Source organism: Micropterus dolomieu, linkage group LG13, assembly GCF_021292245.1.
Source record: "Micropterus dolomieu isolate WLL.071019.BEF.003 ecotype Adirondacks linkage group LG13, ASM2129224v1, whole genome shotgun sequence".
Classification (NCBI taxonomy): domain Eukaryota; kingdom Metazoa; phylum Chordata; class Actinopteri; order Centrarchiformes; family Centrarchidae; genus Micropterus; species Micropterus dolomieu.
Genome location: NC_060162.1, coordinates 9,805,436 through 9,827,715, shown reverse-complemented (window position 1 = coordinate 9,827,715; position 22,280 = coordinate 9,805,436). Strand labels below are relative to the sequence as shown.

The following is a 22,280-nucleotide window of genomic DNA, read 5'->3' as shown; positions in this document are numbered from 1 at the left end:
ACCTTCATACAACTGCTGCATTCCTCCTACCTTCAGAAATGTAAATACTTGACTTTACTGTTCTGTAAACTGTACTCAGAATTCCTATTACTTTGCTTCAATTAGGATTGTACAATCTGTTACTGACAACACTGGGCCTGGAATTTAATCATTTTAGGGGCAACACCAGTGTTGTCAATATTTTAAGGGCACAAAGGGCAGCACGACCGTCAAATAAAACAATGATTTTAAGTCCGCAGAAATTATTCATGTACAGTATCTTAAGTTTCAACAATGATTTCATTCTTCTTCTTTTTCTTCAGAGAGATGTGACCCACGACGGGTTCATCATAGTTTATAACAATGCACTGTGCGAGGATCCGGACATTTCATAGGAGATGAGCGGAAATAATGCAGATCTGTCTGTCACTGTTAACAGAGACTCCAGTCGGCAATGTAGTTCAGACACTTCATTAATAAACCACAGAATTGTTCAGTAACATTAGGCTTCATGATCAGAGAAAGTTTTTATATCACTTCAACACTGCTGTCCATATTTGAGCGCACTGTATTTACAATATATTCAGCATGTTTCAACAAAAGGCTTGTTTATCTGATCGTTATAATCTTCTGTTTTTATGGTTTCAGCTGCAAAACCTTGACTAACCGTTGAACTGGTACCGAGGCTCTTAAGGAGGAGGATGTGGGCTGGTGCATAATCAAGGTAGGCCGACAGCCCATCTCTTGCTGTTGTTCAAGCTGCTTAAGTGACTCTCAGCGACTCTGTGAAATCGAACCCACTTTGTGTGCAGCGTTTCACTTGATGTTGCCTCATAAATATTTCCAAATCTAAGCAACACTGATTCATGAGTTCCTGTTCTGAAACAGGCAGTTTTTTGCATCACTTATAAATGATCACTTATCATTTTTAAAGCTGTGTTAAGTGTTTTTTTAACAATGGGAGGAAAAAAAGACTACACAGTTTTGATATGCACACTGTGTATACTGTATATTCTTTTGGCAAATCTGGTGAGCAAACATTTGCTGTAGCATGGGTTGCAACAGGGCTTCCCATTGCACCCGATGAATTGTAGTTCAATATTACTCCCTGCTTGGCTTTAGTTTTATGCCCCTGACAATAAATAGCTTAGCCTGCTAGATGCTTGAATTTCTCCACCAGCCACTTGTTTACATTCCTCTGTTGGTTCATGTACGGTTGTATGAGGTGTTCTGGAAAAGATGGCCTGACAGTTTTTTATGGAAGGATTTTTGAAAGCCATTGGAAAGAAAACAGTTAGACTACTTCAAGACCAGGGAACCAAAATAAGGTAGAAGTGCATAAAAACAATTGTCAATAGAGGCCGACCGATTTATTGTTTTGCAGATATTATTGGCTGATATAAGCTACTTGCAGATATATCTGCATCGGCGTTTATAACAGCCGATATATGATGATTAAAAAGAAAACCGGGAGTCGGATCCTTCCCTCATGTCATGAGTGTTGCATAGTTTGCGCCCTGCAGCTCCTCTGTTAACAACACTGCAGCACCACAGAGCAAAACATCAGCTGACCGCAGTCTACCAGAGCTAAGAGTAGCTACTGGTAGCTCTCATGCTCAGTTTTCACGGTGAGTTGTTCATTTATCACGTCAATTACATGACTTAAATAATAAAAACAGCCCTCATCACTTCTCCTCTCCTGAAAACATTCATACCAGACTTGCTAACCCTCCCGTTTTTCACTACACGCTCCTGGGTCACAGCAGGATGTTTCATGTTACAGTAAGTTAGTGATGGAGGCCAACGTTGCTCTTGACAGACGTTCTGAAACAGTGCGGCACTTCTAGAGAACGGTCCTCTCATTTCTCCCTAGTTCATTCCTTCTAAATATTATTTAACATAACTAACATCAGCTAATGCCGTACTATGCTAAATAAGCCACAAAGCAAATGCCATGTTTACCAGTGGAGAAGCACTAACATTAATGAGCGATTAAACTATAGTGTTTGACGTATTCTAAATATATCTGCGAGCTGCTTGTCTCTAGTTACAGTCATTGTGTCAGAAATGATTAAACCAGAGCGGACTTGTGAATAAACGTGAGCTGTACAAGAATCTAACACGGCTTCCTGCCTAACAAATTTCTGTAACGTTACCTCTTCTTTCAAATGCGCACACACACACACACACACACACACACACACACACGTCTTCCAGTATCTTCAATCAAGTCCAGATGTCCTTGATTTTAACCTTCGTTGGATAACTATGACCTGGATGACTGAGAATCTTCATAGACACACACACACACACACACACACACACACACACACACACACACACACACACACACACACACACATTTTCCCAAAATGTTGAGCTATTTGTTTAACATCATCAATACATTTAAATTCAGATCAATCATTTTAACCCCTGCTGCCCTTCCGTACCATTGGCAATGACGTGAGGCTTGTTGGCAGGACAGAAGCACAGGTTGTGAAGTATAAGCAGCGCGTGGCGCCGGTGCTGTGCCAGGTCTGCCAGCAGTTCCAGGGCGCCAGTCACCCTGAGGATACTCTGCTGGCCGTCCTCCGCGAACGAGAGATTGACCAGCAGCCTCAGCCACAGGCCCAGTAGGCTCCCACTGCCACCACCTGCAGAGGTGGCCTTGACACCACCCGCCTTGGGCATCGGCACTGACAGGAAGGCTTGCAGGAAATTATTCTGAGAATGGCAGCAAAGGAAGCAGACAAGAGAGGTTTAAGTCATGTGAACAGATCATTAGTTGCTCCACAGTTTAGAATATATTTCTGCAGGCAGCAGAGTGTAAGTGTGAGGGCGAGATTTTAGACGAGAGACGCTTATGTCATTTATAGCCAGTGTCGTTTTTTTTGTAACACTGCATCTCTCACTTAAGTTATATTTATTCAACTTGTAAATTTGTTATTCACATTCAGTAAAAGTTAGGAAAACTGTTGAATTGGTTCAACTCAACTAGTTTATATTAAAACATGTTAATACATTTAGGGGGAAAAACTGATGGTCATGCATTCGGTATAAAATTCTTGATATCCACCACTAAGTCATGTATTAATGTCTTCACCTATATATGGTCCAGTGTTGTGTACACTGTAGCAGGTTTGTACCTTTTGCAGGAGGCCTCTGCAGTCACGGGACATGGCGAGGTTAGCCAAGAGGGAGAAAGCGAGCTTCTGGATCGGGCTGTTATCTGGGGCGACACTGGAGGCCAGCTTCATGACAGAGTGCATCAGGGAGTTACTGAGGGTACCTTTAGATCCTGGTGCAACACCAGGGCCGCCGCCACAAAGAGAACTGCACGCTAGAAGGGCAAAAAAAAACAAACAAAAAACAACAAAAGAAAACAACCATGAGGAAAATTCAAAGTAACAAAGACAGGTTTCACAAATACTGTGGGTGTGTGTAAATCATTTAACCATCTACATCTCTCACACACCAACAGACACACATGCATACACTGAAATGTGTGTAGGCAGGAGCACATTATGCACAGTAATTACAAAGCACATCAGACCAAAGCTGTAGGTCTATTTTAAAAAGGGACATTATTTTCCAACCTTAACCCCGTGTCTTTAACGGTAAAACCAATAATAGATGCACGGTGCAGAATCCACAAACATGCTCCCAGCCCCTGAGGGAGCCAATCACAAGTACAGCTGATTGACATGGTTGTGCTGACATCAAAAATAACAACTCTTCTATCCTCTTGCACTAAGGGCAACAGTCATACCCAGAGCAGTGGATTGTGGGTGTACGATGTAGCACAAAAAAAGTGCAACACGATATTACATGAGGCCTACAGCTACAATCTCCAACAACCAAGCAGTGGCTTCAGTCTATTTAATTAAGTGTCAATCAAAACATTCTTATAATTCCTTTGGTAGCTCTGTATTCTACTGTAGTGGCCACTTTTATTACCAAGAAAAGTCCAATACAAATACAGTGTACACTCAAAATGCTCTCTTCTTGTTGTTGGAACTGGTTGCTTCTTTCAGTTTATCTTAAAGCTAGCTAGCTGTTCAGCCAGCAGGACCAGCAGCCGCAAAAAAATAAAGACCGAGCCGTCGGGCTGCACGGCTGTCTGCCCACTATACCCAAACATGTCTGCACAGCTGCATGCACAGCTTGTAATGCTGTAAAATCTGTCTAGCCTAGTAAAAATGACGAAGAAGAGCGAAGCTCCTGCACAAAGACAGAATTAACTGCACCTTAGTGGGAACAGTAAAGACTGAGAGGGACCAGTTGTACCAGAAACCCAGACATCTTAAAACACACAGAGCTTTAAAGCAATGAAGACTCACATGTAGAATCAAATAGCTTTAAAGCACTGCTGAAAGTTTTTTAATCTTTTCATCTTTAATCTTTTAATCATTATTCACCATGAAAGCACCGACTGATGATGAAAACCACCATCTTCTGACTCTGGGGGTGGGGGGGGGGTGATTTAGCCCTAGGCCGTGGCTACAATTAATTCTACTACAGGGCCATTCAGAAATGTTTAACACCAACAGATAACATACAAATAAATGATGCACCACATTCACATTCAGTCTAACTGACGTGACTAATTGCAGCAGCTGTGGATTACATACAAAAATGCAGAAATGAACAAGCTGAAGACAGCGCATTGACAAGACATAGCCTGACATTGACTGATGTTGCTTATTGGAGAACATGACAGCTTGTTGGGTATGCTAATCCTGGAATGGTAACATAGAGCAACAGGCGTATGCTGATGATAGCCTGAGGTTATCTCAATACCTGTCAAGAAAGCTGGTCTATCACAGAATTGACAAGGGAGCTCTGCTTTGTTATGGATCTACTTCACTGATGCGAGTTAAAGGCATTCCCACAGCTGCCACAAATCTCATACATTTTGTTTTCGCAACCATATAGGACTGATCATTCCATGGAAGTGTAGAAAAAAAAAAATATTGTTTTCGTGTTTCTTTTTTTTTACTTACTGACTGTCTGTAGGAACAGGTTTTGGGGGCTGCTACAAAAATACCTATGAAAATGTGTGTAGCAGAGATGAAAAACAGCAATCTGACTTGAACTAGCAGTGCAAACAAAGCCTTGGATGAAGAAGGTAGACTGGAGATGAAACATTTAGTAGAAATATAGCAGTCTCAGGAGACGAAACGGTAGCCTGAGGGTGGATGGTGTAATACTAAGCCTGGCTGCATGCAGCCTGAACACAACCTGCTGTTCAGTTAACCTTTAGGGAAATACTGTGCCCGACTTCACTGATTTCTGGTGCTTCACAGCTTGAGCTTATGAGGGGTCTAAAGCGAGTGAGTTTAGATCAGAGCGTTCACACCCACTGAGGAACCGGTGCCAATCAAACAGAGATACACATCAAGACACACACACACACAAACAGAGGTTTATAAATGTTGCGCAAGAAACTTCCTTTAATTCACAGATGAAACCGATTTCCATTGCACAACTACACTAGTCACACACACGCACACACACAAACAGATCAAAGGAACCACGAGCCGTTTATCAAAGTAACATTTCCCCCACTGTTTCCTTCCCATGAATCTTGCTTTTCCCCTACTCAAACAGCTTTTTTTCTACAAGTCTTTTGCTCTTCTGATTTCCAAATACACAGCTCTTACATTTGCATGATGGAATACCAATATCTCAGTCAACACACAGATGCTCTGTGCTTCCCCACATCATCTCCCTCTGGTCCGAAACCCGTTGCCATACATACAATGAGACAGCCATGCAGCCTGATCCCAGGGTCCCGACACTGTGCCCATTGTGATTGGCAGGCGAGCAGTTGTTGGTCTTATACAGTGAGATACAATGTTGTTCAGTGGTCACTGGGGAGGACAATGGGGTTCTTAGTGTGAAGTGTGTGTGACTCAGATTGCTAACTGCAGACAGAGGCGATGGGCAGGCACGGGCCAGGCACAGTGCCTGCACAAACACATAAGACATGCAGACTGACACAAACACGCACAGACCTGTGGTGCAGTTGGCCGTGTAGACGCACAGAAGCTCCAGCGCCGCCTCCATGATGGGGTCGTCCAATAGGAGCCAAGGCCAAAGAGCATAGAGTGCCAGTGTTAGGCGAGCATCTGTCGCCACCACCTACACACACACACACACACACACACACACGCACACACACACACACACACAGGCCCACATACAGGCATGTGCACGATTATAGATGCACACATGCATTAGAGAAACCCTGATTTATACAACAGCACAAACACAGATGGCAGTAATCAACATAAAATGCTTAAATATCTTCCTACATGTGCAGGAAAAACACATGTGGCTGGGGGGGGTAACGGCACTGTAAACACTGCAACAGAGCCTCCCTGGCTATTTAGTCCAAGGTAACCACCAGTGACTGAAAGGCCACTTAGAAAATGAAAACCAGCTAATAAGCTCCATAAGTAATACCATTACAGGGTTTAAGAAGCTAAACTTGCTGAGATGTGAGCAGGACCAGGCACATTTGGGTGCTTCTCATTTACAAGCACAGGATTGGTACTCTGAGGTTTCATTAAAAACCAATTAGCAGCGGGGAATTAAAAGGTAGACACAGAGGCTCACTTTGCATTCATCGTTGCGGTAAAGAGCACTCCGCAGGATCTCCACAGTCAGCTTGACTTCCTTTAAATAGCCTTCTTCCTGATAATACAGACAAAACAAAGAACAAAATGTTTAAATGTTCCATCCTAACAGCTCCGTAACAGCAAAAGGACCAACTGCTAAGAACAACAATATATACTGATATTATTTTATCCAACAATTCATTCATGTTGGATTCAGAGTGTTATTTTATCCAATGGTGAGGCAAAAAACGCAGGCAGTGTAGAAAGTGGAAATTTCCAGCCAGCCTCTGCTCACCTTTTTGCGGTAAGAAGCCTTGCCAGGTCGGCTGACTGACTCCAGGTGGAGCTGGGAGTGAGTTTGCTTCATTTGCTCCACACAGCTGTCAATTAGACCAGCTGGAAGAAAAAAAAAAAAACACAAGTTCAGAATGGGACATCATATTGTTAACTCCATATTAAGTAAAGAGTTCTAATAAAATATCCACTATAACTGGCTATAAAACAAAAACATTCAATGATGTTGTAAATTGGAGCAGGAACCTTTGGCAATAACTGATTTGCAAAACAGATACAGTGTTTGGACTTGTTATGTGAAGGACCAGGTTTAAAATGTTAGGTTAATGCGAAGAAAGCATTGCATGTTTCTTGTGGGTAACCACCACAGAACAAGCCAGTGACCCATTTTAAATGTTCAGAAAATAGTGACTAGCCTGAGGGTTGGGGGAATTACCTTTGGCTGCATGGTTTTGAGCTGTAGGACTGCAGGCTAGCAGTGTCATCAGAGCTCTGGCTGTCAGCTTCTTTAAAGGGTCCTGAAGGGTCCTCTTCTCAAAACCCTGGCGTCAACAGTCAAAGAGGAATACATAATCACGCACTCTCGAAAGATAGCGTCAAAGTTTTGGAAATTCTTGAAACTTTCATGGTTGCCAAATAAACTCCCGCACACTATATTTTTTTGGAACGTTTTGGTGCTAGAGGCGTGCTTGATCCACTCGTCCCTCTCCTACGCACCTTTCCCATGAAATAGAAAGTGTTTGTCTGTTCTAACTTGAAACTTTGCCATGAGCACATATATTAGGTCTAGACCAGTGGGTTTTAAAGTGGAAGGCGCACCTCCCTGGAGGACAAACTGTTTCAGGAGAAGCTCACTGAATGGAAGTTGAAAAAAATATTACATTACTTATCATTAGTTATCAAAAGGATGATCACACAGCCTTTGTGATTTGGTTCAGAGATAAAGTAGTTTTCGGGTTATCCCACTTTCCTGGAGTCAGAAACTAAAAAAATACCTGAGATCCGACCTTCTTAATGTGTTTGGTTTAGTGTGAAGTTATGTAATATTAGGCTATCTTGGGTCAATTGTTGAGTGTCTGTTGATTTTATACAACATAATCATGTTTCCACAGGCATCCAGGAATTGACAGAACTAAGCAAGTAAAGAGGGTGTGAAGGGGCGCCTTTTTCCCAAGCTTTGTTTGAGGGGCTGCCCATAGTCCTGGACTTTAAAAAAACCCTGGTCTAGAATGACTTACCCCCCACCAACCTACACGTACCTGCAGTAACTGTTCACACAGCTGGCTGGCTGAGGGACCCTTCACAATGTCAGACAAAGCAGTAGCATGCCCAGACGTTGTGACCTCTGCACCCAGACTCTTTGTCTCCTCTGTGAAAACCGCACAGAGAAACTGCAGAGCCACTGTGTGAAGAAGAGGGTTTGCGAGCTTTTCATTCACACACACTGATAATGTTCCTGCAGACGCACAGGGAAGAAAAGAAAGAAAAAAACATTGGTAGTTGGTGGGACAACAGTTTTCTTTTAATGAATGAATGACACAGCAATACATACTGAATCACAGTGAGGCAAAATGGCAAATCCATTGTTCAGATCCCTTGACAGCTAGACGTTTGTCCGTGACTGAGGCTGTATGCACTAGTGGAGAGCTCACTAATCATTTGAATGTGTACGCAGACACTCGGATACCATAAACATGTACACACAGACATAAATACACACGCACAAAAGGCTCAGCATTCATCTTTTACTGGACTCATCAGCTTTCCCAGCTGAGTCATTAATCACAGAAGAAGATAAGTCGGAGGAGAAGAGGTGGTATAAGGACAGGGTGCAATTATCCTATCTTAGCATCTGTTCAGGAAGTTAATACATGCAGTAATGATGATATGAATGTGTTAATATGATAGAAGTTCTTCTTGGTACCACAATTAAAGCTGCACAATAATACCTAAAATGCTAAGCCTGATTATTTAGTGAGTTCCTGCAGTCAGCATAATAACCCTTATCATGATTATCAGATATGGAACAAAAGATTTCCACATGTACCAAGCTCTTGACTCTTACACCACACAGGGCTATTCAAATTAATTTCAAACACCTAAATGTTTCCAAATAGACAATAACTTATTCTTATGAATCGGGAGAAATGATCCATAATAGATGATTATCAAACTAATTCTGCAGCCTAAAGCAGAATTAGAATAATTAATTTTGTCGCTTTTGCTCACTCACTTTAACACATACACACAGACTTACACCCACACACAAACCGCGCAGCGAGTGTCTGTGTACCTGCAAATGTCCACCAGCGTCTCCCCAGCGCAGCAGAGACAGATGGGTACACTGCTGAGCTGTCCCTCCTCACCAGAGTAGCCAGGAGCATAAACACGTCTGCCCAACACACACAAACTGCGTCCCGGGTACCTGCATCTGAAGCGGGGAAGAGTGAGTCACAAATTTTGTCACACGTGACAGCCACAAAGCCGCACACGGATCACTCGTGGAACATACTGCAGGGAGAGTCGGATAGATGGATGAACACGACTTGTGTTTAAAGCATTGTTGATGGTTCTCCAAAACAGATCAATAATGGTGACATATGAAGTGTTTTTTTATTACCAACTTTAATAGCTAAAAACTTAGCAACTTATATTTTAACTTAAGGTTCTGACCTAATCCTTTGGTATCCAGCATGAGCGCTGCCGCCAGAGTAGTCAACAGCTGTTTTGGGACGTCTGTCTGGCCAATCAGCTCCTGGCTCACTGAGACACATGACTGCAGCAGTCTGGAGAAGCTGGACAGGAACTGAAGTAGGGTGACAAACTAAAGGCATGCACATACACACAGATTAACCACACATCCACACAAAACAGATGGCACACATTTATTGAGCTGCTGAGGTTAGAGAAAAGATGAAAAGGTATGTGTAGTAACAATAAGTTTTTCTATTTTAAAAGTTCAGACTGCAAAAACAATTGTGCACTTTGTGTTTAAGCTTGTTGAGTATTCCACCCACGCTAAAATCTGGAGTTGCCCTCAGATAACCTAGCGCTGCACTGAAGCTGGAACTGTACTGTATCAACCCACATTTTTGTTGTGGTAAGTCATAATAACAACAACAACAAAAACAAAAAGTTCAGAACTGTCGATCACAGTGTTCCTCACACCTGGCCCTTGATTTCTTCTATCTCTCCTGGTAGGACGGGTGTCTTAAGCTCAGTAAGACATTTCTCGATGGGCCCCATATCCACCAGACTGAGGAAGAAAAAAAATGTAATGATGGAAACTGTGTGTTTTTGAGAAACTAGCTAGAAGGGATAAGGGCTACAATTAACATTAATTCTCGGCGGAAAAAAAATACAAACATATTTATTTAAATTATCTTTAATCATGATGAAAAATATGTTACCGGGACTCAAGGTGTCGATTTGATTTTATGTTTTGACATTTTTTACTGACAACTAAAACAGTTATCAATTTTTCTGGCCTCTTACCTGGCCAGCACTTGGAGGATATGGTTGTTTCGGACGGCAGTGAGGGTGAAATCTGGCAGGATGGCCAGCAGGTTAGTCAGCAGGCCACAGTGGGCCGTCATGAGGTCGGGAGTTACCATGACAACGGGTTCCACAGCCGTGGGCTCGCACTGTCGGGAGTCTTGGGAGGTAACAGAGTCGCTGGCGTCTGTGTCACTCTGGCCTGCAAGATACATCAATACACAGCGAATAGAGACGCCTCCCCAACGGTTCACACATTGTGTGAATCAAGTCTGTCTGTGACTACAGAACAAAACTGCATTAAAATACCAGAGAACAATGTTGTACTTCTTACATTGTGTGTGTGTGTGTGTGTGTGTGTGTGTGTGTGTGTGTGTGTGTGTGTGTGTATATAAGAAAAAAACAAACATACAAATGGTTTTAGTTTATAATTATCAGTGAGCACAATGAGGTTCACTGCTTCTAAAGGAAAATAATGTGAGGATTGATGTGGTATGAAGAACTAAACTATGATGTTTCTATTACTGTGAATGCACGTGCGCACACACATATAGACAGACACACTCTATTTCTCTCTGTTGTACCTTGAGCCATCAGTCTGCTGGCAGGGGTGTCTTCTGTGATGTTCGATGGGGAGGGACCATTAGGGGTGTGCAGCCCTGAACCTCTTATCTGCAATGGGCATGATTACATTATTATTACTCCCAGCGTGTTAAGTGTGAGTGCGCATGTCTGTAGGTACAAGAGCATTGCTGACCACAGTGCTGGATGTGGAGAGGGAGCTGGAAGGTCTGCTAGAGTCAGCAGTGGGCGCTAGTGGGTCGCATCTCCAAAACCACAGAGAATTCTCAGAGTCTAGACAAGCATACGCACATAATGACACAAAAACCTACAGTGCTAAAAGGCAGTCCCTTCAGAGCCACATGATCAAATCTATAACAGACCTTTCTTTCTATTCATGAGAATGGTGAATAAAGATTAATAAATGATAAAAAACTGAAATAAAACCCACCCAGTGAATCGCTCTCCTGAGGACTAGGTCCACTGGTGGCGTCAGCCCGAGGTTGCAGGTGGAACGCGTACCTGCCTCGGTAGCAACTGGATGCAGAGACAGCCACATGTTGGAAATACTGACAGTGGTATAGGAGAGCCTGGAGCGCTGGAAGACCCACCAAAGACACACCGGACACCTCATCATGGACACATGGGTGCTGGAAGAGGGGAGAGACTTAATGAAAGCTAACGAAAGTTGCAGGGAGATGAGTGCACATCAAACTGTTAAATGACGCCAATTGAACTTTTACTGTTAAGAACAGGGCGAAAGGAACGGACGTGGGCTAAATACAGAGGGCTTGACGGTAAAATCCAGCTGGGATTGAACTTTGAACTTCACTAGAGCTATATTTTCAACAATCAACATTAAACTAAAACGGGACAGTGTGCTAATCTGTGTTTTATATATCTGTTTTTTCCTCGCAAACACAACTAGATCACCTTTTGTTAACAAAAAGCCTTGCTTTTAAGAGATAAGAATAAATTATATTTATCTTCTTTCACCTCTGACATACAGCTCCCTTCACAATTAATGACTTCCCCAAATTAAGATGCTGTTGGTGTTTTGACAACAGATATAAACTCAATTATTCTGGATGTGAGTGGTAGAGGCCTGCACACAAGGAGAGCTTCAATTCTAGCAGCACCCCTGGTCTGAACCCTGCAGGGCTCAGGCTAAGAATGTTCAGGGAGGAACAGCGAGGGGATAGAAACAAAGAGAAACTGAAAGAGGGGGAGAGAGAAAACACTTCATGGTCTATAAAAGCTGCCTGGCAGAACTGCAGACCTGCCAGTGGGAGTCCTTGGCCTCCTCTGCGTTGGCAGGCATGGGCATCACCAGCAAGTTCTGCAGGATAAATGCAGCCTGGACACACAAACCAAAAAAAAAACAAAAAAAAAACAGAGATGTGGGTCAAGTTAGACTGCATCAGCAACAGTGCCATCTGCCTGTATTTGGCTGGTAATACATGAAAGGCCACCCATGCTTTCTGACCATAGATGAAATAAAAGTAAAATCTGTCTTGCTCTTACTAATTTTGATAAGTGCGTGGAAGTAATTTTTGGGAAATAGCAACAACTGTTGTATCTTTTGGCCCAGGGCACCTCAAGGAAGGAAGTTATTTACTTCCAGTGTCGCAATAAAAAGGAAAAACCTCTCTGGGTGTACACTGTACCTCTCTGCGGACCATGCTGCTCTCCTGCTGATCCAGGAGGATGTTGAGCAACGTGCCCCACAGACCTCCGCTGATGTTCTGACAGCTGGCACACAGAGCCTGGCACCCGCTGGGCACCGAGGACAGAGCTGCACCTAAACCCAAACTGGCAAACCTCACCTGACGCGAGAAGGGGAAGACACAAATTTGGGTGGATGTTTGAGGAAAGAAAGAGAAAAAGGGAAACAAAGATGGTGTAGGTGTACATACATCCAGGGACAAACAGTAAGAAATGTTATAGTCTACCTATAGCATGCAAATTTGGCCATGCTGTTTATTCAGAACACAAGGCAAGCATTTAAATTGATGATACAAAGACAGACTCTACCTTATCAAGGGAGCCCCTTAGACTGACTTGTGTGGGAACTTATTTTTGGAGACAGACAGAGAATTTGGAACGACTAGCTGTCATGTGCTTCTTTTTGTCTGTGAGTTCTAGCACAACTCTTATGGGTTTCATTTAGTCCCCAACGTCACGCATCTAGAAACTTCTTTTTATGACAGAGAGAGTTTATGAAGTAAAGCTTAAGAATAGTTTACATGTGCTTGAGCGTGAATAGCAGCATATGTTATTAGGAATTCAGGAAAATGAGAAGCTAGAGACTATAGTACCTCTTGATCTCGGTCGACCCAGAGTGGGATGAGCCAGGCCAAACCGAGCTGAGAGGCAATAGCCTCCTCAGCAGCTGCTTCATTCCCCAAAGACCACTGGGATATGAAGTCCTGATGCAGACAAAAAAAACTTTTGGTTACATTTAAACTGTGTAGTATTGTGACTGTCAAAGGCACAGACTTTCAGTACTTAAATCTCTTCACTAGTTCACACTTGCCTTGTCCTTGTTCTCAGCCATCATCTCATGGGACAGGTGAAGCAAGCAGATGACAGCATTCTTGGTGACACCCTTTCCCATGAAAGACAGGGAGTTGCCTCCCCACTCTACGTAAAATGAGGAGATCACCTGTTTAGAAGACACAGATTATATAAGGAATATTGATTTAAGCGCAAACTGCATGTTAATTGGATTTGATAAGTGGTGTGTTATCACATGTAGATCCCTGTTTCTGTTTGAACACCAGTGACTGAACAAAGAGTACTTGTTTCTGAGTTACTCATTGCTGTATGCTCGTCACGCAACTCACTGCATCCACAGGAAAGCTAAATACAGCCGAGACTAATTATTTTTCTTTGATGTGCCATCAGGATGTGGGACTGCACTGAAGAGCAGGTGAAGAGAGAGGAGCCCATGGCTTGCTGAGCTTAGGGGCCCTACAGTGCCAGGAATATCAGGTGAGAGGTGGGTCAGGAGGGTTGAGGAGACTGGGGTGAAAGAGTTAGGTCTCTGATTGTTATCAGCGAGATGGAAGTAGCCACCAGAGATCTTGACAGGAAAGGATATTAACCTTCAATCTTCATGTTCTAATCTTAATTCATGTCCACGATAGCTGCCCATTAAAACAAACCAAACAAAGCATGGATAGGTATTGTGTAAACAGCACAGTCTATTCCACAGGGATCTTCATTCCCAATCAAAAAAAAATTTTTGGGCACCTCTGTGCTGAGGACTGCTGCGCAAGCTGGTCCACACTGTGTTACGCTATTGTTTCATGGACTGTTGAACAACTGAACAGATGGAATAGGCAAGGTTGATTAATCTCATCAGCATTTTCACAGTATGGCATATCTAATCAATGTGATTTTACCTATTGCAATTCATGTCCCGTAACCATATTCTGCTTAATTTTAATTAATTCCTCAGAAAATATGGTGCTTTTCCTTTTATCCATTTCTGTAGACCATCTCATCTCTGACGAGAGGGTAGGACGCTTGCATGCGTCCATGCAACACATGAGCATATGCATGCATACCGTGTAGTCACAGAACTTCACAGACATGCCACTTTCAAACACATACCTCTAATAGTCCACTGAGATACTTGGAGCACAGAGGGGCGGGCTCCAGGTCAGGGCAGTGGGAACTCCAGCCAGGCTGGGCAGTCACGCTCACCATGCCCTGCAGTGTCCTCTCTAGGCTGGGAAGGCCATAGAAACGCGGGGCATCAGACACCCGCAGGCTCTGAAGCAAACGGACTGCCAGCTGGCTCTTGAAGGGGCCTGCTAATGCCAGACACAGCCTGGACAGACAGGAAAGGACAGAGTGAAAAAGAGCGAGAAACAAGCAAACCAGACAAGCAAGAGGGTGGACAAGAGGCAGAAATGAGAGTAAAAAAGGCAAGATAATGTTGACAATTGGCATACCAATTCTTTATCATAAGCCTGTGGCTTTTTATGTGTTTGGCATTCATTTCCATGTTCTAAATGACTAAACTAGTAGCATTTCCATCACAAATTAACTGAAATAAACACATCCCCTACAGTGGAAGAACCCTTCATTATCTTTTTTTCCTCCTTATGATATTAATGTTTCTAACCCCAGAGGAAGGCTGAATAGCATTACATCAGAGTGCATTAACTTTTCCCATACACTAAAAGAATAATAATTTATCAATTTATTTTTCATGAAGAATCCTTTAGAAATGTAGAAAATATTGGGGCATATCTCTAGCAGAAGAAAAAAAACAGAGTAGGAAGGTCAACCTCTGTGGCCCTGAGCTCTAGCTGGAGTTAATGCAGAAATAAGTATTTTACTGAATGTTTACTAAGCAGATAAAAATAAAATTCTTACCTATTCTAGTAGTGAAATGAAATTATCTTTCAAAATTATAAACATTACAAAAAAGTTTCATTTAAAACTTTACAATTAATATTTTAAATAAATAAAAAACATGAAGCATAAGAAGACCTAAAAATAAAAAGGACTGTGTCTATTGCCTGTCTTGTGACCTAGTGGAGAGTCACGAGTCTTTGTGTGAAAACCTCCTACCTGTCGGCCGTGTGTGTAAGTCGGAGGAGTAAGATGTTGAAGAAGCTGGAGAGCTCTCTCTGCAGTCTCTGGCTGACATGGTTCTTCAGTTCCTCCGGCTCCCCGGGGCTCTGAGTTGAGGTCTGGGTCTCCACACCAAGCACCAAATCAAGAAGGGACTCAGTCTCCTGGATGATTGACGGGTGAATGGACACAAACAATTTCTTATCAGTATGTTTTTTCATTCTATGTAATTATTTTGGCTGTATCCCATATTAATGTGACAATGCTTCTTAGCTCATCTCTTTGTACTTAATTTTCCTATCTTTTAAATGTTTGTTTTGACAACTTATGAACATTTTCACCAGCCTTCTTGTTAACTGCATACATAGTAAATACCCTTGTTTGACAGATAATTAACTTCAGTGGATTATGTGGCATGTATCAGCTGACCTTTCTAAATTCAATCAAACTGACGCAAGGTGGGAAGATGTAGAGGAGGTTGACGGGTGTGTTTGAGTAAGCACCTCCTTCTTAATACCACCCATTTTCCCCTTCAAAATCTCACATCCATGAGTGCCAAACATGCAGAATTTCTTGTTGAGCAGTGCACACAGAGTAGACAGTTAATGCAAGTGTAGAGAGCGACAGATGTTCCTGAAACAGCTCAGTAATTACAGAAAAGCTGGAACAGAGTAGAGCGGAGCTGCTCACCCCTACCAGGCATTCAATCTGAGTCTGCCTTAGCTGCCAGGGGAGGGCTTATTGTTTACACACACATTAATGAGAAAGCCAAGGTGAGACTGATTAAATCCTAAAAGTAGCTCTCAGCGCTAAAGCAGTGTGGTTTTTCCTTCTCCTCTGGCAAAAATACAACTCCAACTTTGTGTTAGGAGCACAGGAAATAATCTCTGCCGCGGGTCTGCGGTGGTACGCTGTGATACTATTTTTCTGTCGTTATGAGAGTGTAACATGTTTGGCTTGTCTGACGGCGTGTGATTTATTCAAGCTTTGATTACACCCTCTGTGTTGGAGAGAGAGCCTAACCGGATTACTAGCTAACAGAGACACACACACACACACACACACACACGGCAAGCTACAGTGCAGTAGTACCCGGTAGTCTACTACTATACCACAAGCATAATGTAAATTAGACCAGTTTGTGTTCAAAAATTCTCAACTATCCCTTTAAGCCCAAACCTTTACAGGACTATTGTAGTGACGTTTTACTTTCCTGTGTGCCCATAAAGTGCAAAGGATTTGTACCTGGTTGAGAAGCAGCTCCAGTATCCAGCGCAGGTCCTCGTCCTCTGGGTCTGATGCAGACTCAGTGTGTTTGAAGTAGGCATTCAAAAATGCAACAATGCCCACTAGCAACCTCTCATCTTCTACACTGGCTGGACGCACCTGGAGAAACCTGCAGGCACGAAGAGACAGCGGCCGTAACAACAGAAGGAAGCGAACGTGGTTGAAAGGGGAAAAACTCAGTAATACTTTTATATTCATTATTTGTCTTATCAAGTATACGGATTCCCAAAGAATCTAACATTTGACTCACTCTTCTATTTATTCTATTCCATTTATTGTACAGCAGGGGTGGGAATCACAGGGTACCTCACGATACATACAGTATCTCACAAACGTGTGTACACCCCTCACATTTTTGTAAATATTTGATAATATCTTTTCATGTGACAACACTGAAGAAATGACACTTTGCTACAATGTAAAGTAGTGAGTGTACAGCTTGTATAATAGGGGTGTACTCACTTTTGCTGCCAGCAATTTAGACCTTGATGGCTGTGTGATGTGTTATTTTGAGGGGACAGCAAATTTACACTGTTATACAAGCTGTACACTCAGTACTTTACATTATAGCAAAGTGTCATTTCTTCAGTGTTGTCACATGAAAAGATATAACCAAACATTTGAAGAAATGTGTGGGGTGTACTCACTTTTGAGAGATACTGTAGATCACAATACCTATAATATCTTGATACAATTCTGCGATAATTGATATATTACTAGACAATCCTATAAAGATGCATCCGTCTAACTATGAATACAAAATGCCCGAGAAAAGGTTAAGTGCAGGCTGTCCAAACTGGGAGAAAGACATATATCATATATTCATATTACAGTACTATAGAGAAAACTATGAAAATTATTAGAAAAAACATTTCTTTATAAAAACAGGCGCATAAAAGTCTAATAAATCTAAATCACATAATATTGATAACTGTTCAGTGACACAGCGTTGTGGTAGCAGTATTTTTAGGCCACTGGGAATTTTGAGATTAGGAGTATTGACCCTTTGGGGTTGCTGTAGCTAGGCAGTGTAGAGTGTAGAAGCAGCAGAGTATTAACTGATCAAGCAATGGTTTGAAATGATAGGCTGGAATATTGATACAGTATAGTGATATATTGCTTTATCGATTTCTTTGCCCAGCCCTATTGTACAGTGGAAATATTAATTGCACAAACCAATGACAAGTGTGGGACATATGCTGACATATGCATAGAAAGAAAATAGGTTCACAGTAGTATAATAATGGCATACTGTTGGGGAATCCCATAATTTGCTTAATTCATAAACCTTAACAAGACATTTTCACTGACTTGGTTATTAGCATGTGAACCTCAAGTACATAAATCTTTAATTGAATTTGTATGCAGTGTACCTGGTCACTGCTGCTTGCCAACTGAGGGAGTGAAGGGTGGCTCTGCAGCTGTGAGTGGGGATGTGAGGGAGGGCCAGTCTGTCGATTAGTAAATAGAGGCTGAGCCTGGAGAGAGCAGAGGTCACCGAACTGTGTCCTGCTGCCGTGACGATGGCCTGGATGCAGTCCTGCAGCGCAGTGGGAAGGTGCACCGACTGCAGTGACAAAACCTGTGCTTCTGACAACTTTAAGTCAGGATGAAATCTGTGGGGAACAAAATGTAAATGGTTAAAATATATTATGCAAAATCAGATTACACTGACTATTGATGTGCTGACAAGTGTGTTGCAGAAGTAGCATCCTCAGAAGCATACTAATGACTGCATTAACAAACATATTTGATTACCAATCTGGAGGGATGAGACATTCATGAGTCATCCAAAGAGCTATTTTCTGTGAATTACTGAATCAAGTAGAAGCAGAGGCGGGCATCATACCAGCTACAAGCAACAAGCAATGTTCAAGAAAACCGTCTAAACAATATGGGGAAAAAGTAATAAGACACAACTATACTATCAGAGGTTAAAGTCTTAGGCAAACGAAGCCCAAAGAAGAGTGCTCACAATTTTCATTGACTAATCGATCTTAAACAAGTACTCATCTCCCATTCATAGCACTGTATGAAATTTAGTTTCTGGTGGATTGAACCATCTTTGATGTGCATTAAACGTCTTTGATGTAATCAAGCTGGTTAAAAGTGTGTGAGAGACATTCTCATCTGTTTGAATTAGGTCACATTAAATGAAGACAGATGAAACACAAGATGCCAAGCCTCTGAAACGATTTTTTTTTTTACTGCAATTCTCCACAAGTGATAACATTGTCTAAGAGTGATGTGTAGTGGAATTTTCCAACAAAATATCCTGCTATAGAAATATTGCTCAGGTCAGTTTCTCCAACATATCCTTCCTCAAACCAAAACATTACACAATCATCAAAAAACAATGCAAACATTCTTGCAAAAACATGACCCTTAACAGATAAATGAATATACTGTATATGAACAAATAAATACAAATACTTAACCTTTTTCCTTCTATAAGGAAGCACACCTTCAGTCTCTTGATACAGAAACATTGGTTAACCTTGATTGACGATCTTTTTTGGAAAGAAACATTAAGGTTCTTACTCAGTAATATCGGTGGAGTCGCCCCGCAGCTTTTCAAGTAGGTGGTCTATCCCCGAATGCCATGCAATGTTCCAGGCCACCTGCAGGGCTTGGCGGGCGGGTGCCAGGGTCAGCAGGTCAGACGAAGGGGGTAGAACACAGCAGTACGGGCTGACAGCGTGATGAGTGGCTGCCTGGAAGGGGATGTTGTACCTGGGAGAAGATTTGGCAGAAGAGTAAACTGTTGTTAATATTGCTTGTGAAGTTCATCGGAGAAAAGGACCTTTTAAAGAAACCATGACCCAGGTATGAATGTTAACTGTTGTTGATCTTCACAGATCAGTTTACCTGCGTGTTGCCGACAGCGGCAGGGAGAACGGTGCGAGGGTGACATCTCTGTTGGATGTGTCCGACCTGATTTGACACAAAAAAAAACACAACAAAAAAAAAAAAACAGCTAGTACAAAAAAAAATATTGAACGGATGCACGGAAAGCTAAAAGAGAGGAAAAATAAACTCACCATATTTCAATGCTGGCGATCTCATCAAAAAGCAGTAAGCTCATCAGGACAGCAATCTCACTTCCATTGCATTTGATCTCCTTCAATATCAAGGATGCTATAATGAAGACAACATGGACAATTTACATACAATACAATAACCACACCCTAAATTTCATCACTTGACCTCATGAATACATTCATAAGAATGTATAAATTTGAAATTCCATTACAGTGACAAACACTTAAAGACTCGTTTCAAAATTGAAGTTTGGAAACCCCCAGTGAGACTGCCACCCCATATCTGGCTTTGCTTACATGATCACATTATCATAACTCTGAAATCTAAATGCAAGAAGAGAGTATTTTAAAATGAGTTGTACCAACATTACATTTATATTGGCACAATATTTTGCAAAGAAACTCTCAATATTGCTCCAAAAAGTATCTTTCTGTATGAATCAAACAATAATGCACTAACAATCTACAAATATACAGTAGTAGCAGTTTATTCAATACGGTCAAGATTTTTATTATTTAAATGAAATATCTCCTAATTTAAAATGAGTGACTGACAATTGAGCTTCAAATTAAGCAAGATAAATGTGAGTGGCTCTATATATTACCTCTAAATTTTAACTACAGCATCGCAGATAAAGCTCTGAACAATGTACTAGTGTTGAGCTCAGTTTCACAGCAACAAGTGGCATCATTAAATGCCACTTACTACAGTGTGACAACATGGTTAAAAGCTATGCATCAACAGATGACTTGTCATCTTTTTTTCTTTTTTGGGGGGGATGTGCCCCCGAGCCACACAACACAACGTGCATAGCTGTTACTTAATGAGTTGTCTTGCGAATGTACCCCTGAGCAGTGAGAGGAGCAGGAGGTTGCGCTGTGCCAGGCTGTGCCTCAGAGAGGGATCTGCATACACCAGCTTCCTCAGGATACATACGCAAGGCTCCAGCAGACAGTCTAAGCTCTGAGGGGAGAGACGGCAACATACCCACTCAGTTCAATTGCAGGAAAAACACAAAAAGACACACATATTCTCTTTCTCCGTCACCTCCTGCTTGACGTCTTTGACAGGGACAGGGTCTCTCTTCACAGCTAAACCCAACCCAACCTGCAGGCCTCCCTGTTATATATGTGTTAACTGAGACAACTCCTTCTCTGCATCAGTGTTCCTCCACCTCCATGTAGCCAGACATGCTGGATGATTAACCCTGTCAGCAGCTTCTGATTCAAGGCCTGAGAATGATCAGCAGACTGCAGTCACCAGAAGGCAAAAATCACTGCTGACCAAGGCCTGTCTGACACTATTAATACAGGCCATTTCATCCTTCTATCATTCATGCCTCAGTGGGTTTCCTCCACATCCGCTGGCAACACATGTACTCACTTGACCTCACATAAACAAGGACATGTAGATGCGAGCACATGGAAGAGCATTTATTACAGACACAGGGCTTGTTTTATTTGGCTTCAACAGTAATCCTTTCAGTGCTATCTATTTATCACTTTGCCAAAGCAGGTTGGTTTTTACCTTGTTGCCGTTTACACTCTCCATAATGAAAGAAATGACTTTGTCTGTTATTCCAAGATTCTTCAGCACCGGGTGCATTGTTGTGTCTGCAGGGGAGTAAGAGAACAATTTAATATAGTGACGATAAACATTTGCATAATGCTCAACTATTTGCTTTTCGTGCTTGTCTAAAACATATGGTGGTGGGAAGACACACACTCTGCTGCGCTGATTGCAAATTGTAGTTCTCACAAGAGTTGTTTTTTTTGTCATTCTTTCAAGAGCATAACCTTTCAGCTAGAACTCTGCTTAAGCCTTTCAAACATCTTTATATGTGGTTGATAATTCAGTTACCATTCTTCATTATGGAAAATCAAGCTCAGTATCATTCTCAAACGAACTATTCTTGCATTCTGCTTGTATACTTAGTATGCAGTAATACTGTCCCCTTTACAGATTTAAAAGTACTTGCAGGGAACAACTATGGAAAAATAGAGAGGATGTTTTGTGTAACCAATTTAAAAAATACCTAATAATATCTGAAAGGAGTCAGCCATTAGAGAGAAAAACAGACTTAAAGGGTGGTTTAAAAGTATTAGCCTGCCAAAGCCAAAATTCAGCGTGGAAATTAGGGCATAAACTATTCATCGATTAAATCATTACTAAAATGCATCGCCGCAAATTCTTTGCGTCGATCGTTTAATCCATATAAGTATATAGCACACTGGCATTTATTACTGCCGCACATCGCGCTTACGCTGTGAACACGACATGATTATGATGATGCAAAGTAGAGGAAGAGAGAGAGAAAAGCGAGGGACAAAGAAGAAAGTGTCCAAAGCATAGGAATATTTCAAGCTAAAGAAAACAACAACTCTGTAATGGTACAGTGTGTCCACCGTA

At 41.9% G+C, this 22,280-nt stretch overlaps 1 protein-coding gene across 1 annotated transcript in view; it reads right to left on the bottom strand.

The window, feature by feature from the left end:
* rttn (rotatin) overlaps positions 1-22,280 on the bottom strand; it is a 34,894-nt gene that overhangs the window by 1,230 nt on the left and 11,384 nt on the right. Inside the window, exons 20-46 of the mRNA XM_046066591.1 lie at positions 21,399-21,484; positions 20,717-20,834; positions 19,871-19,967; positions 19,698-19,763; positions 19,371-19,562; positions 18,203-18,445; positions 16,788-16,938; positions 15,540-15,706; positions 14,571-14,790; positions 13,489-13,617; positions 13,271-13,381; positions 12,620-12,778; positions 12,232-12,309; positions 11,404-11,602; positions 11,149-11,246; positions 10,976-11,063; positions 10,392-10,593; positions 10,065-10,152; positions 9,570-9,720; positions 9,190-9,327; positions 8,156-8,352; positions 7,333-7,438; positions 6,898-6,998; positions 6,601-6,678; positions 5,997-6,123; positions 3,126-3,319; positions 2,430-2,703 (exon numbers count right to left, since the gene is read on the bottom strand). Of these exons, the coding sequence (XP_045922547.1) occupies positions 2,430-2,703; positions 3,126-3,319; positions 5,997-6,123; positions 6,601-6,678; positions 6,898-6,998; positions 7,333-7,438; positions 8,156-8,352; positions 9,190-9,327; positions 9,570-9,720; positions 10,065-10,152; positions 10,392-10,593; positions 10,976-11,063; positions 11,149-11,246; positions 11,404-11,602; positions 12,232-12,309; positions 12,620-12,778; positions 13,271-13,381; positions 13,489-13,617; positions 14,571-14,790; positions 15,540-15,706; positions 16,788-16,938; positions 18,203-18,445; positions 19,371-19,562; positions 19,698-19,763; positions 19,871-19,967; positions 20,717-20,834; positions 21,399-21,484 (3,858 nt within the window). The remainder of the gene's footprint in view (positions 1-2,429; positions 2,704-3,125; positions 3,320-5,996; positions 6,124-6,600; positions 6,679-6,897; positions 6,999-7,332; positions 7,439-8,155; positions 8,353-9,189; positions 9,328-9,569; positions 9,721-10,064; positions 10,153-10,391; positions 10,594-10,975; positions 11,064-11,148; positions 11,247-11,403; positions 11,603-12,231; positions 12,310-12,619; positions 12,779-13,270; positions 13,382-13,488; positions 13,618-14,570; positions 14,791-15,539; positions 15,707-16,787; positions 16,939-18,202; positions 18,446-19,370; positions 19,563-19,697; positions 19,764-19,870; positions 19,968-20,716; positions 20,835-21,398; positions 21,485-22,280) is intronic.